The sequence below is a fragment of the Pseudophryne corroboree genome, chromosome 3 (genome assembly GCF_028390025.1).
Source record: "Pseudophryne corroboree isolate aPseCor3 chromosome 3, aPseCor3.hap2, whole genome shotgun sequence".
In the NCBI taxonomy this organism is placed as follows: domain Eukaryota; kingdom Metazoa; phylum Chordata; class Amphibia; order Anura; family Myobatrachidae; genus Pseudophryne; species Pseudophryne corroboree.
In genome coordinates this window covers 415,109,063-415,124,843 of record NC_086446.1, presented here as the reverse complement: position 1 = coordinate 415,124,843, position 15,781 = coordinate 415,109,063, and the positions used below count along the sequence as shown (strand labels likewise).

Sequence of the window (15,781 nt, the reverse complement as noted above, 5' to 3'; positions counted from 1 at the left end):
CTCCTCATAAAAGCGAGATCACGAGAGAAGTTACTGAACAGTGTGTCACTTTCAGTGAAGGTGTTACAGCAACACGGCTGGATTCTCAATATCCCGAAGTCGCAGCTGGTTCCTACGACTCGTCTGAACTTCTTGGGCATGGTTCTGGACACAGACCAGAAAAAGGTTTTTCTCCCGATAAAAAAGGCTCAGGAACTCATGATTCTAGTCAAGAACCTATTGAAGCCAAAACAAGTGTCTGTGCATCATTGCACTCAAGTCCTGGGAAAAATGGTGGCAACATACGAGGCCTTTCCCTTCGTCAGGTTCCATGCAAGGACTTTCCAATGGGACCTATTGGACAAGTGGTCCGGATCACATCTACAAATTCATCAGCGGATCACCCTGTCCCCCAGGGCCAGGGTATCTCTCCTGTGGTGGCTGCAGAGTGCTCACCTTTTGGAAGGACGCAGGTTCGGCATTCAGGATTGGATCCTGGTGACCACGGACGTGAGCCTCAGAGGGTGGGGAGCAGTCACAAGGGGAAGAAACTTCCAAGGACTCTGGACAAGTCAAGAGACTTGTCTTCACATCAACATCCTGGAACTGAGGGCCATATACAACGCCCTACGTCAGGCGGAGAACTTACTTCGCGACCAACCAGTTCTGATCCAGTCAGGCAACATCACCGCAGTGGCTCATGTAAACCGCCAAGGCAGCACAAGGAGCAGGGTGGCAATGGCGGAAGCCACCAAGATTCTTCGTTGGGCAGAAAATCATGTAAGCGCACTGTCAGCTGTGTTCATTCCGGGAGTGGACAACTGGGAAGCAGACTTCCTCAGCAGACACGACCTGCATCCAGAGGAGTGGGGACTTCATCGGGAAGTCTTCGCACAGATTGCAAGTCAGTGGGGAGTGCCCCAGATAGACATGATGGCATCCCGTCTCAACAAAAAGCTACAGAGGTATTGCGCCAGATCAGAAGATCCTCAGGCGGTAGCAGTAGACGCCCTGGTGACACCGTGGGTGTTCCAGTCGGTTTATGTGTTTCTTCCTCTCATACCCAAGGTATTGAGAATAATAAGAAAAAGAGGAGTGAGAACAATTCTCATTGTTCCAGATTGGCCAAGAAGGACCTGGTATCCGGAACTGCTGGAAATGCTCACAGAAGATCCGTGGCCTCTTCCTCTACGACAGGACCTGTTACAACAGGGGCCATGTCTGTTCCAAGACTCACCGCGGCTGCGTTTGACGGCATGGCGGTTGAACGCCGGATCCTAGCGGAAAAAGGAATTCTGGATGAGGTCATTCCTACGCTGATAAAGGCTAGGAAGGACGTGACATCTAAACATTATCACCGAATATGGCGTAAATATGTTTCTTGGTGTGAGGCCAGGAATGCTCCTACGGAAGAATTCCATCTAGGCCGTTTTCTTCACTTCCTACAAACTGGAGTGAATTTGGGCCTAAAATTAGGCTCCATTAAAGTTCAGATTTCGGCCTTATCCATTTTCTTTCAAAAGGAATTGGCCTCTTTACCTGAAGTACAGACTTTTGTGAAGGGAGTACTGCATATTCAGCCTCCTTTTGTACCTCCGGTGGCGCCTTGGGATCTTATCGTGGTGTTAAGTTTCCTTAAGTCACATTAGTTTGAACCACTTAAAACAGTGGAGTTGAAATATCTCACTTGGAAGGTGGTCATGTTGTTAGCCTTGGCTTCGGCTAGGCGAGTTTCGGAATTGGCGGCTTTATCACATAAAAGCCCCTATCTGGTTTTCCATATGGATAGAGCGGAATTGCGGACCCGTCCTCAATTCCTACCTAAGGTGGTCTCATCCTTTTATATGAACCAACCTATTGTTGTGCCTGTGGCTACACGTGACTTGGAGGATTCCGAGTCCCTGGATGTGGTCAGGGCTTTGAAAATTTACGTGGCCAGAACGGCTAGGATCAGAAAAACAGAAGCACTGTTTGTCCTGTATGCAGCCAACAAGGTTGGCGGCCCTGCTTCAAAGCAGACTATTGCTCGCTGGATCTGTAACATGATTCAGCAGGCGCATTCTACGGCAGGATTGCCGTTACTGAAATCGGTTAAGGCCCATTCCACTAGGAAGGTGGGCTCGTCTTGGGTGGCTGCCCGAGGGGTCTCGGCACTACAGCTGTGCCGAGCTGCTACTTGGTCGGGGTCAAACACCTTTGCAAAGTTCTATAAGTTTGATACCCTGGCTGAGGAGGACCTCCTGTTTGCTCAATCGGTGCTGCAGAGTCATCCGCACTCTCCCGCCCGTTTGGGAGCTTTGGTATAATCCCCATGGTCCTTACGGAGTCCCCAGCATCCTCTAGGACGTTAGAGAAAATAAGATTTTAAACCTACCGGTAAATCTTTTTCTCGTAGTCCGTAGAGTATGCTGGGCGCCCGTCCAAAGTGCGGACTACTTCTGCGAGACTTGTATATAGTTTTGCTTACATAAGGGTTATGTTATAGTTCCATCAGGTTGGACTGATGCTACGTTATTTTTTCATACTGTTAACTGTTTACTTGATACACAAGTTATACGGTGTGATTGGTGTGGCTGGTATGAATCTTGCCCTTGGATTAACAAAAATCCTTTCCTCATACTGTCCATCTCCTCTGGGCACAGTTTCTCTAACTGAGGTCTAGAGGAGGGGCATAGAGGGAGGAGCCAGTGCACACCCAGTCCTAAAGTCTTTCTTAAAGTGCCCATGTCTCCTGCGGAGCCCGTCTATCCCCATGGTCCTTACGGAGTCCCCAGCATCCTCTACGGACTACGAGAAAAAGATTTACCGGTAGGTTTAAAATCTTATTTTTTAGCACTTGATCCACATTGATTTGGATCAATTTAAAATTGATGAAAATCAACATTTAGCAAACAGATCCCTTTTAATCGAGTGTTGAGCTTTGCACCTAATTTGAGGTAAAATAAGTGGGAAAGTTACACTACAGGCAAAAAGAACAGCATACTCCACACTGCCAGGAGATAGTAAATGTTACACATGTGGAGTATTCATTTGTAACTGAATGAAGATATCTCAGTGATGCTGATGCAGTGATCTGCTGGGCAGATTTTAATGATAGATGATGAAATTGCACCATGGTTTGATACTGATTTGTTGTGACGTTGAGGCAAACGACCATGTGTTTGGCCAGCTTGAGGTGTACTTTAGCTGCGATTTTCATAGTTTTTAATACAGTTCATACCAGGTCATCCGTACAGTCGTCCTGTACAAGCTCTTCTTCGTCTCCATTAAGAGGCTCATCTGGAATTGTGTCACCCGCTTCTGATGTGCTGTCATCTTGGGAGAATTCACTCCGGCTGCAGTCTGATTTCTTTCTTGCTGCTATGGCTGGGTTAAGCGGGCAGAGGTTAGTGAAGAGTTAGATCATGTATAAAGTAGTTTTATGTACTATAATATATTTGTCAGAATGCCCTGTGCATGTCCTCCATTGGACTTTATTATGTTTATGTAGAAATCACTGCCTAAAGTCATAAATAACTGTCCTCATAAAATGTATCTTTCTTTTTAACTTTATATGCAAGAAATGATCTCATATATAATAATAATAATAATAATAATAATCTGTCTCTAAATCTCACTTTTATCATTTCTTTTATCAGCTTTGTGTCAGGTGACTTGTTTATTAAAAGAAAAAAAGACTGCAGCTGTATCTGCATATGAACTGCTACGTTACAGTGTTTTCCTGATTTGCATATAAGGGCAAACAAAAAAGTCTGACGTGTTTTAGGCTATTGAACTAGGTTGACTTTTAAGTGGTTGAACACTCAGGGGCTGATTCAGAGTTGGGAGCACTGCAAGGGATGAAATACATTTATTTTTTTGCATGCAATGTAAATATTGGGTGCCTCTGCATGTAGCCCACACATACTGAACTACTTTTTTTGATATTGTAATTTAGATTTAAGCTAGGACAAACCCCTCCTCTATGCACATTTTAAATCTATCCTGCCTGCAGTGCAACTTGGTTTTGTCAAGATGTACAGTTACTCCTTGGCAAAACCATGGAGTAACGTTACTTCAAGTCTTTAAATGCAGACCACTGCTTTGGACAGTAATCATCCAGAGAAGTTTGAAATTTAGTGCCATAAATGTTGGTACACTATTGATGGTAGGTGTATAGTACCTATAAGCTCGGATTGTTACTTTTATAGCAACCTGAAACTAAGCTTGGGTAACCTCTGCCTAAAGAAGAAAGAAACACTTTTTTTTCTCTCCTTTCTTCAATTTTACTATTACCAGCCTAAACACAGATCAGTTATTAAATACTTTTCTACCTCCCTCAAATATCCATCAACATGCAACAAAAAGCTCACTTCTTTCTATGGCTAGTAAAGCTCCATACACACTACCTGATCCCAATCCCAATATCGGCATCAGAGGGAACCCGGCGGGGGGGGGGGGGGGGGGCGGCGTCATCTGCAAGTGCATACACACTTGCCGATGCGGCTGGGACAGCCAGCGACGGTGGGGGACATGACTGCCATGCTGCATCTGCAGCATGGCTGTCGTTAACGAGGACATCCCTCGTCCATACATGTTCGGACCAGGGAGGGGGTCATTAATGATAGTGAGTGTACACACTAGGCGATATTGTTCACAATATCGCTCAGAAAGCCCATTGTTCACAATATCGCTCAGAAAGCCCATTGTTCACAATATCGCTCAGAAAGCCCATTGTTCACAATATCGCTCATAAAGCCCATATTGTTCACAATATCGCCTAGTGTGTATGGGGCTTAAGTTTCATCATCAACCAACCAACCAACCAACCAACCAACCAACCAACCAACCTGTGCATGGCTTCTGTTCATCAGTTATCTGTTCCAGCCTTCCCAAAAGGGCATCAATGTTTGTCTTTATCTGTGTGAGCTCTGACTTAATAGTCTGAATCTCATTGCTTCTTACTAAAAACAGAACAGATTATGTGATAGTCATTATCATTCATGGTCAAATTGAATGTCACCACTGTAAATGAAAAGAACTTTGGAAGGCTGTAATGCAGCCTATGAGGCAGCCATTTTTCCCAGGGCTCACCTGCTCTTAAGAGCACTGGAGTTTGGGGTGTGAATGAGTGGGACGACCAATCACAAGCCCCAATTAAGAGACTGAGATGAGCAGCATGGAGAAAATGTACTACTGAATAATAAAGCACTATAGAGGGAAATGTATTAAATCTTCAAAAGAAAAGGCGAAGAGGTTGCTTATAGCAACCAATAACATTCTAAATAGCATTTATCAAGTACATTCTATAAAAGGTTATTGGCTGCCACTACACTCTTTAGAAAGTTTGATACAATTTCCTTTTTCCAAGTATGTCATGAATAATTAAATTAGAGATTTACATGGAAAGTAAATTAATGAGATAAGTACATAATATAAATAGCACATGTTGATGTTGATGTTAAAATCATGTAAATGTCATATAATTCATGCCTGAATTACAATATTTTAGTTACTATAAATATGTAAAGTAGGAAAATAATGCAGATAATGAGATCACAGACTGAATGATACCACTGTAAGCACTATGATTAGCAGATACATGCACTGAGTTTTTGCAGATGTTTGTTTCCTTTGACGTAATTTTATTTTCTATCATAGTGTAAGAAAAAGACTGACATCACTTTCTCAGTAGCAAACACCATTACTGAATATACCATTTCATGTATTGTATATATTGTATGTGGACCATTCATTCTTCTGAGGCCTAAATCCATACTTACATCTTAACTTGGCCGCATTCCCTGTGATGGCTGCTGATCTTGCTAGCAGTTTTACTGGAAGCGCTGATTTTACTCGCCGTACTAGAGGCACGGTCACACGTGGACGTTTTACTGGGACTGCCCGAGGAGCAGGGGACACTCTTCCTCGATACTCAAACAATCTTTATGGGGACAGACAGATGAGTTATCTGAATGCACATTTTAGCTGCTCAGCTCTATATTCCAGTACAGAATAGTCATTTAGCCCTTTCATATAAAGAGCTTTTGTATCTCAGTGGTCAAAGCCCCTTTGCTTCAGGGGTGTTTTTGGCTCTACGGCCAGAGCAATAGTCACAATCACGCAAGGGAAGGGTTGCTGGATCTAACAATCTACTGAGCTACTTTGCCTATTGTTAAAAAAAACGACAACTATCTAATAACAAATATGTACAATCTACTAAAGGTATCATTACAAACTTATTGTCCAGCCAATCTGTATGCTTTGGGTCCTACAAGTGACATTGTTTCTAAATCTTAATTTGTATTTTCCTCACATTTGTTAGAAGTAAAATAAATCAATGAGACATGGGAACAACAAATAACCAATTTATACCTTCATTTCACTGTGCTTTTAACTGCACAACAATACCTATGCAAATCAATATACATTACTTGCTAATGATCAGAACAAATAATTTGTGTGAAGCATCTGCTTCACCCGTGATAACTATAAACAGTTATGGTTGTTTATAACAAACCAGAGAAAAACTAACAGAGGAACTTGGGTGAGGTGCACGGTGCAGAGGGGACATACTGTAGGAGGGGGAGCGGGAAGAAATGTGCACTTGAGAAACAGAAAAATCAATTTGTACTGTAATGTCCCAGGTTTCTTGTGGTTGGAAGAGAGCTAGTAGACTAATTAGTGTATCTCTTATACATATCAGATTCTTTAAACTGTACCCAATAGAGCCAGACAGATGTAAGTTTAGATGTAACTCTGCATTTCTATCCAATGCTGACAGTGTAATATCATCCAATGACATGTAAAAATAGTGTGTCAGTATATCGAACCAATATCTAACTGATGGAGGAATGGGAGTTTTCCACTTATCTGCTATAATGGCTTACACTGGAATATTAAAGTGTTTTAAGAAATATATTTGTATATTTAGGACCATCAGACACACCTTACCCATTTTCTTGGATATGTCTTTCCAACAATGGGCTCAACCCATTTATCTTGCCCCCTCGCACGCGAACAGGGCGAGTTGCCATTGCAACAGACTTGGAACTCTGTCCCCCTCGCGGACCTGTCTCACCCCAGATTCTTAATTTATTTACTCAGCCCTATGGGACTACAAACAAAACCCAGCAAATCCAGCAGTACCGTAAACGCAGCATATAGCCTTACTTAGTCGCACCAGTGAGTAAATTGCCACCAACCGGATTGACCTCTTTGTGTAAAGATCAGGGGATTCCTGATCTTATATACTGTATGTCTGAAATAATTTTTCCACAGATGTCTCTGTCCCTATTTGCTCAACATTGAACTAAATGCACACCTGCAGCCCTCATAAAAGCAAAATTGTACCTGCCCATGTGGCCGATGTGACACAGCCTGCCCCTGAGAGTCAAAATACGGTATTGGTGACATCTACTGAGAGTAAAGGGGATCTTGATGTCACTATTTCAGGTGACTTTAAAGTTGGCAATGTTTCAAAGCAAGGGAGGAAGGAAAGTCAGATGATTGGATTCTATAGGAGTTGGTGGCACAGACAAACAGCTGGCGATGCCACTATTGTTGCGATCTAATGGGGGTTATTCAGAGCTGTTAGCAAACAAAAAAAAAGTTACTAATTGGGCAAAACAGAGGGATGTAGATTTGGGTGGGTTAGATTGCTTCTGTGTAGTGTAAATACTGGCTGCTTTATTTTTTCACCGCAATTTAGATTTCAATTTGAGCTAACCCCACCCATATTTAACTCTCTCTGCACGTTACATCTGCCCCACCTGCAGTGCAACATAGGTTTGCCCATTAGTGTGCTATTTTTGCTAACAACTCTAAATAATCCCGAGTGAAGTGCTGAGTGAAGGACATAAATTACAGACTCTGAAGAGAAGGGCACCTAAATTGTTGCCTGGTGGACCATCACACAACTTACCAAGAAGGGGCAAGAGAGTAAAAGTGCAACAAGAGGCCAAATCTCTGTGATGCATGGAATAGCTACACAAATTAAAACGACACTCACCAAAATACCAAGATTTTATTGGGTCTTAAGTTATGGGGTAAAGCATTGCTACTAAGCAATTAAGTTTTCATATAAGAACAATTTCTTAACAGACCAGTTTAAAAGGAAAAAAAAATGAAAAGCATGTGATGCACCAGACTTTAGGTTCACTTTCTGAAGAATCACCCAAGAGATCATGCACTAAAACTCAAATAAATACGCTTAAGGTAAATTTGAGGAAAAATTGCTTTATGGAAAGGGTAGTAGATAAGTGAAACTGTCTTCCAACAAAAGTGTGAAAAGCTGAGAATCAAATAGAATTTTATATTTTTTGTAATAAAAAAGGACAGACTAGATGGAATATGTGGTCTTCATCTGCCGTCATATATTAAGATTCTAGAATTAATTACATTTACTTTACAGAATAAGAGGGATTGCAATGTAAACCTGGTCAATATTATTAATTAAAGACATTTCCAGAAAATTAAAACATTTTGCTGTTCCTAGAAATCAATGACCGTTTGCAGCTGTATTTTGAAGTCACTGAACTTTTGTTTATCTCACATTGAAAGAACATTGCTCTCTTCCCAGACAGCAGGGGGAGCTGTGGTTCTACAAAATTACAAATGTGGAGAATTGGCTATGCTACTTTGCAGATACATTTGTAGTCTTTTCTTCCAAATATAGCAATGTTTATAACAATATATGAGTATTTGACTAATATGTAAATCAATCAGTGGATTCTGCAATTATAAATTGGCTATTTTAAAAAAAATGAAAAATATCTTCCCACAGATACGGATCTTCTCGCTTAACCTATTTTAGCAGTTCCAAGGAGCTCAGCTCGCCGTTTTACTGTTTTTTTTTTTTTTTGCCAATTACAGTTAACTGCTAAATGAAAAAGTTGATGCGAAATGGAATTTCTTAAATATCAATGAATTGTTTCAGCAAAGGATGCTGCTATGGGAAAATGAGTTGGAACTAATCAATTATTAAAATGAGCTATAGTACTATCGCTGAATTGAAAAACGTAAAATACGCTGTTTATAGTAAAGTTATATTTTTTCAGTGTCACAAATGTAAATATACATTGTGGTATTTTCATATTTACAATCTACAGTAATTGCCGCTGCAAATAATTGGTGTAAATATAGTCCCATTTATATCTATTAAATATTTTGGAGGATGCCACACTAGCGATTTTCCTCTAGTGGCCGTTGCTGATCAAAGTGATTTAGCTCAGAGGATGGAACATTGGGGGTCATTCCGAGTTGTTCGCTCGTTATTTTTTTGTCGCAATGGAGCGATTAATCGCTAATGCGCATGCGCGATGTCCGCAGTGCGACTGCGCCAAGTAAATTTGCTATGCAGTTAGGTATTTTACTCACGGCATTACGAGGTTTTTTCTTCGTTCTGGTGATCGTAATGTGATTGACAGGAAGTGGGTGTTTCTGGGCGGAAACAGGCCGTTTTATGGGTGTGTGCGAAAAAACGCTACCGTTTCTGGGAAAAACGCGGGAGTGGCTGGAGAAACGGAGGAGTGTCTGGGCGAACGCTGGGTGTGTTTGTGACGTCAAACCAGGAACAAAACTGCTAAGAAGTGTCTATTCGCAATTTTGCTAATCTTTCGTTCGCAATTTTGATAAGCTAAGATTCACTCCCAGTAGGCGGCGGCTTAGCGTGTGCAAAGCTGCTAAAAGCAGCTTGTGAGCGAACAACTCGGAATGAGGGCCATTGTTGGAAAATGCAACTCTAATTAAGTCAGTGGTATCTGACAATTACCTGACACACTGTGGATATTCAATGCTGTTAAACAGTGATTTGTAGCTACTTCTTTCTCTGCATGTCAGACCTCAAAATTACCAGGAAAACACTCAACATTAGAGCAGTGCTTTTCAGTAATGGAAAATCACAGCAGAAAAAAAAAATCACCCAGGAACATAAACTCAGCAAATTTTTATGCTGTTAAAAATCACAGATGAATAAAAAATTGGCAGCATCACATAAAGATGAAATGTTTCAGTTCTGTCAGCACTGTGTAAAAGGATGCGTCAAACACTGTGGCTCATATAAATTAATTGGCAATAAATCAGACTTTGCTATAAATGATACTGTATACTGCTATACTCAAAACATACTTGGTTTTAGAATGTTGATTAATCAGTTATCATTGTTTCATTACATAAAGTCTGCAGCAGCAGCCTCTCTGCTGTGTGCTGCGCTAGGAGAGAGGTAGCTGCAGAGGCAGTGTCCTCTCTCCCCCCGCATGATGTGCAGGGGGTGAGCGGTCACGCCCACCACCCCACCCCCAGCAGCTGTCCCCTTCACCCCCTGCTCCTCACCAGGCACCCTCCCACATGCAGTGCGCTCCAGCTCCGAGGCAGCACAGAATTTAAAAAAAATATTCCCTAAGGAAAGGGGCTTGCCACACCTCCCTGCATTGGTCACGCCCCCCATCTGAGTACCTGGGCATGGCATGGCTGTTGGCGCCCCTGTAGAAGACATCATAGGCCACATGGCAAAAAAATTATAGTGACTGGACAGCAGGCCAGGCTTGGTAGGAGTGTGGAAGGCGAGTTAGAAGTGGATGTCGGCATTACGTCTGGCCCAATCATGTGATGCCGACATCCAGTTCTAACTCGCATTGCATTCCACACTGTTACGAAGCCTGGCCTGCTGTCCTGTCGCTATAAATGTTAGAGTGCAGATAGGGATTCCATTTTATTTACCTGCCCATACACTATTATTTTTTCTAGCAAACATTTTTTTTTTTTTTTTTTCAAGGGCTGGTAGGAATAACTACAGTATCCTAAATGTTTTGCTTCAGGTTAAAATATGACATATACTGATTCTTACTGTAAACGTGCATACATACTTGGCGATTCGTCTAGTGTGTCCCCTCCATGGCCAGGCCGCCCGAAGTGGGCATACACACTGTGGGATATCGTTAGCGATATCGCACAATGACATCATGCCATTGCCGACTCGAACATGCAGCATCTGATGATATCGTAAGATTGAGCTGCATGCACAGCCGACGGAGGGGGTCGTTAACAACCCCCGGGGCTGCGCATCGGCCGTCGTCTGCAGCATACACAGTGGGGCGGATTGGGAACAAAAAGCAGCCCTGGAAAAATTTGTATTAGTGGCCCCACATGAGCAGCACCAGAGGTGTAAGGTCTAGCCATGGGCCATGGCAGCAGCACCCTCCCCCCAAGACTTTCCAGATAGTGGGCATGTCCAGCATCAAGGGGGGAAGTTAAAAATAAATAAAATAAAATATTATGAGCACATTATATGATACACCTTCAGAATTATGGAAACAATATAATTCTTTAGAAAGATATATGTTCTTGCTTATTACACCAACCATATCCCAATCACTATTCACTCAATCTTATATGTCAGCCAAGCAGGCAGACTGAGCATACACTAGATCATCTGCAATCACAGGCTAAGTAGCAAAGTAATTTTCATATATGCAAATTATTTTGCATCATTATGTCTATAAAAAGGACCACATGTCCACAAACAAAACAGGCCCCACGGGTGCGTCGGCCCACCGGGAATCTTCCCTGTAAACCCTATGGCCAATCCGCCTCTGGGTATATAGTAAGCGATATCGCTTAGGAGGGTAAAAATTAGCTTATATCGCTATCTATAACGCCTAGTGTGTACGGGTCTTAAGAGTTCAATGCATTGATCTGCTCATAACCCTATAAAGCCTCTAGCTAATGTCATCATTATGATTACATTTTACAGGGGTTGAATAGAGACACATAAACGTATTTCAGGCGTGTCTGGAAGGGTGGTCTTCAGTATGCCGGCGGTCGGGCTCCCGGCGACCAGCATACCGGCGCCGGGAGCCCGACAGCCGGCATACCGACACTTATTCTCCCTCGTGGGAGTCCACGACCCCCCTGGAGGGAGAATAAAATAGTGTGGCGCGTGTAGCGCGCCACCGTGCCCATAGCGTGGCGAGCGCAGCGAGCCCGCAAGGGGCTCATTTGCGCTCGCCACACTGTCGGTAAGCCGGCCTCCCGGCGCCGGTATGCTTGTCGCCGGGAGGCCGGCCGCCAGCAGATCGTAGTGAACCCTGTCTGGAAGCACTGTCATTGTAAACCAACTTCTTTTTCCCACCGCAACAATGAAGAGTAGAAAACTCAATGTTAAAATAAATGTGTTTTAGAAATCCCCTCCATAATCTAGATTGATATATAGATAATGTGCTTTCTTTCTTGTGGGCAGGGTGGGGGGAGAGAGCACATTAATGCTGGCCCTCCTGCTGTGCTGGCTGACAATGTGGAGATGTGATTGCGTTTTGCAGGTTCTGATTTCTCTCCTCCCCCTCCCCCTCCTCCCTGCAGTTTGAATGCAATTCACACTGAGAAGGAGAATAAAAATAGGTCATAGTGCATCCATGCAGCTTCACTCACCTCTCATAGAAGTCATCTCTGTAGTAATCAAAGTCAAAATCATAGCCACTGTGAAAAGAATAAAGATAATTTTAAATTGCAAGCACACTGGGCCAAATAAGTCTATCTGTGTGGGTAAGGGAGCATCAGTATAAGTTCCTGGAAAAATAAAATAAAACTCTCCCAGAGTCTAATTCATGTACCCATTACCATCCCCCCACCCCCCTCCCCCCTCCCCCAGTGTATTCTCCTTGAATCTATCTTCCAGGAAAGTTCAGTTTTGCCCCTGGTATCTGTAGATCACTATTACACATTCAAATTGTCATTTACATTTAATATGGTCCCCGCTGCGAGTTCCTTCTGATGTCCCAGTCACATTCCGGTGAGTGTGTGGAAGCTATAAGGATGTACAGTGTGTCTACTACATTATCATGACATCATTTATAGCTTTCAACTAGCCTTTAAGCTAAAGTTGCAATTTATAAAACCTAGTAGAAGGTTAGTTGCTGCTGAGGTTTTAAATACAAATAAGGTTGTATTGTAACTTTCATTTAATTGTCTTCCCACAGGTAAATAAAAACCTTTTATGCCATATTGTTTTGTCGTTGTAATCACAATTGGAGATGTTCCCTTACCTCTCTTCCACCTTTTTCCTTTTTGGTTTTTGTTCCTCTCTTATCCCTCTACTGTAGCTGTGAAAAATGTATAAATATATGCTGTACTGTATTTATTTATTTTTTAACAGTGCATCAACTGTCTCTGCCATTCCCTGGGGTTCTGTGGGGAGGATGCTCAAGAGACAATAGATTAAAAACCTGTCCCTTAGAGCACATAGATTAAATCACTGTTTAACTAGTCCTGCATGTGTGTACAAATTGCCACTTCACAATCTATGCTTTCCCCTATGGCTGCGCCTAATTACATCACTTGCATGATGTCACTGTAATTATTTTGGCACTGTTATGCTCAAAAGCAGTCTTCGCGTGAAGTCAGCAACAACTTTCAATGGATTCACTTGTGAATATCAACTGCATATTAAATGGTATTTGCCATACTCCCTAGGACAGGATTTGATCTCTGCCCTCCACACAGCAAGATGTGGGCTAGTCTTCTACTGTAATGATGCTGTTTAACCAATTCCCTTTTGAAGTCATCTGTAATTTACACTCAAAGTGGTAACATTTTACAACATAATAGGATTGGGTTTTTCTCTATCACAGCCCTGAAAAAAATCCTTAATATGAGAAATCCAATAATTATTTTAATTGCCTCTGAAATTACTGCAAAACCGCTAGTGATTTCTTTTATAGTTTCAGCCTCTCTAATTGGTTTTAAAAGATAATTGTGGCATGATAACCCTTTTACAGTCAAAGGGGAATTTTAACCCTGTGCAGATATGGAAATTTCCAGTATACTCTGTACTGTAGTGCTGTGTTCTGTGCCAGCGATTCGCAGCCTTGGCCACCCACAAGCTACAATATAAACACTGTATCTCTGTTTTCAGTGCGGTTATTGTGTGTGTGTGTGTGTGTGTGTGTGTGTGTGTGTGTGTGTGTGTATATATATATATATATATATATATTTTTTTTTTTTATTCAAATACAATAAATCTTAGACAAATGATATCATTAGAGAAAAGGTAATTCATTGGGCTACAGTGCTTTCTCACAGGCGTCTCTGCTGCAAATGACTGCGGAGAGCATTATACTGCTTCATAGACAACAGTGAAGAATTTGTAACTTGCATTGTCTGGACATGTTACTGTTTGCAGACATTAGAAATTAATTTTAAATATTGCAACACACAGCCACAGAGTACTCTTGTTTTGCCAGGGGAACAACCGAGATACACTCCCTTTATAGAAGCCAGGTCACCTGCCTTCCTTCAGTGATGCCATTGGTTCTTCCTAAAATGACAGACTACATAATCGGTTCACAAAATGTCTGTTACCAATGTATACAATTATAGCTGCGTGTGTAATTGACAATAAATGCTTTGCAACCTGGGGTGTTGTATAGAAGATCTACAGTGTCTAGGTAGACAGTCATTAGGTCAATCCCATATGGTTGACATGCATTAGGTCAACAGGGATAAAAGGTTGATTGGTAAAAAGTAAACAGCGAGTAAAGTCAGCAGGTACAAAGGGTCGGCGTGGCCAAAAGGCTGACATGGCAATAGTCGACACAAGTTTTTGTTTTAGTTTTTTGGGTCATCTTGTATTTTTAATCGTATCCGTCAATCTTTTGTACCTGCGATATAGAGCATGCTGACCATATGGTGTCACCCTACTGACTGTCGACCTAGACACTATCAATTGATCATCTGCATACCGCACCCTGGGCCCACTAACTAAAGTACAGACCTGCCTTAAAAAAAAAACAAAAAAAACCCATAACATTTAGATTTAGGGTCATGGTAGATCACAATAAGCTTACTTTTAGTACCTGTAAAAGGGAACTTCATCAGACCTAAACGCTACTTCATATTATGTTTACACAACCTGTCTTATGTTTAAAGAATATTCATGGAATTGTTTGAATAAAGGACCTTCTAGATTAGGCATTTTAAACTGAAAATCCCAACCGGACCGAATAATCAACTTCTAAGATCGTGTGGGCAGCAAATCCTCCTGCGATTCTCGGGCAGCCAGGTACACACACACAGGGCGCAGTCTTCAGTGCTAATGGTGCTGAGCAGGCGGGATGGACAGGAGGCAGAGCTTTGTATAGTAGGAACTGCAAAGGCAACCAGCTATACACAGCAGCATCCAGTGGACATTTCCCCATCTACATAGACCAAATATAATGGCACACAATAGTGCAACCTTATTCACATTACATCATTGTGGTACCCATTATACATGCTACACCACACAGAAGTACCCCTTACACACATTATGCCAGAGTAGCAATGTGATTTAGATCACATTATGCCACACAGAAGCATCCCTTATAGATGTTATGCCACACAATAGTAGCACCCTTTGGCTCAAGTTCAGAAAATGGGGACTTTAGGTTTGAATTGTCTTGTGCAATTTTCTTTGAATTCCTACCTGTACAATGCAGCAGCTGCGGCACGCTTTAAGCCTTTGGGCCTGTTTGGCCTGGGCTCCCCAGCCATGTTGATATCTGTTGAGAAATGAAAAACATGATGAAAATACTGATGGGGATAGGTATTTCTAATAAAAGCAGATCACCTATGATAATCCTTTTTTGCCCTCTGGTCACACCCCTGATGTCATACATGCCAAACCAAAAAGTATTGGATGGTAATAGATGATGGGAAAACATGTACCCTTAACGACAAAAGTTCCAGTTCCTAGAGACAAGACTCTGAATTCCTTCAGGTGAAACATTTTATGAGCATTAGCAGTCCCTGGTGCTCCGGAGCAGTATTCCTTGCAGCTCCTGAGTGTAAA

At 42.1% G+C, this 15,781-nt stretch overlaps 1 protein-coding gene across 4 annotated transcripts in view; it reads right to left on the bottom strand.

Moving 5' to 3' along the window:
* The window catches only part of RALY (RALY heterogeneous nuclear ribonucleoprotein), a 422,461-nt gene that overhangs the window by 19,319 nt on the left and 387,361 nt on the right, over positions 1–15,781 (bottom strand). For 3 of the 4 annotated variants that reach the window (XM_063960222.1, XM_063960224.1, XM_063960223.1), the window contains 6 exons: positions 15,416–15,491; positions 12,999–13,055; positions 12,385–12,432; positions 5,742–5,902; positions 4,809–4,922; positions 3,200–3,345 (listed from right to left, as the gene is read on the bottom strand). In XM_063960222.1, the coding sequence (XP_063816292.1) occupies positions 3,200–3,345; positions 4,809–4,922; positions 5,742–5,902; positions 12,385–12,432; positions 12,999–13,055; positions 15,416–15,491 (602 nt within the window). The remainder of the gene's footprint in view (positions 1–3,199; positions 3,346–4,808; positions 4,923–5,741; positions 5,903–12,384; positions 12,433–12,998; positions 13,056–15,415; positions 15,492–15,781) is intronic. The other variant, XM_063960225.1, reaches the window with a different exon arrangement.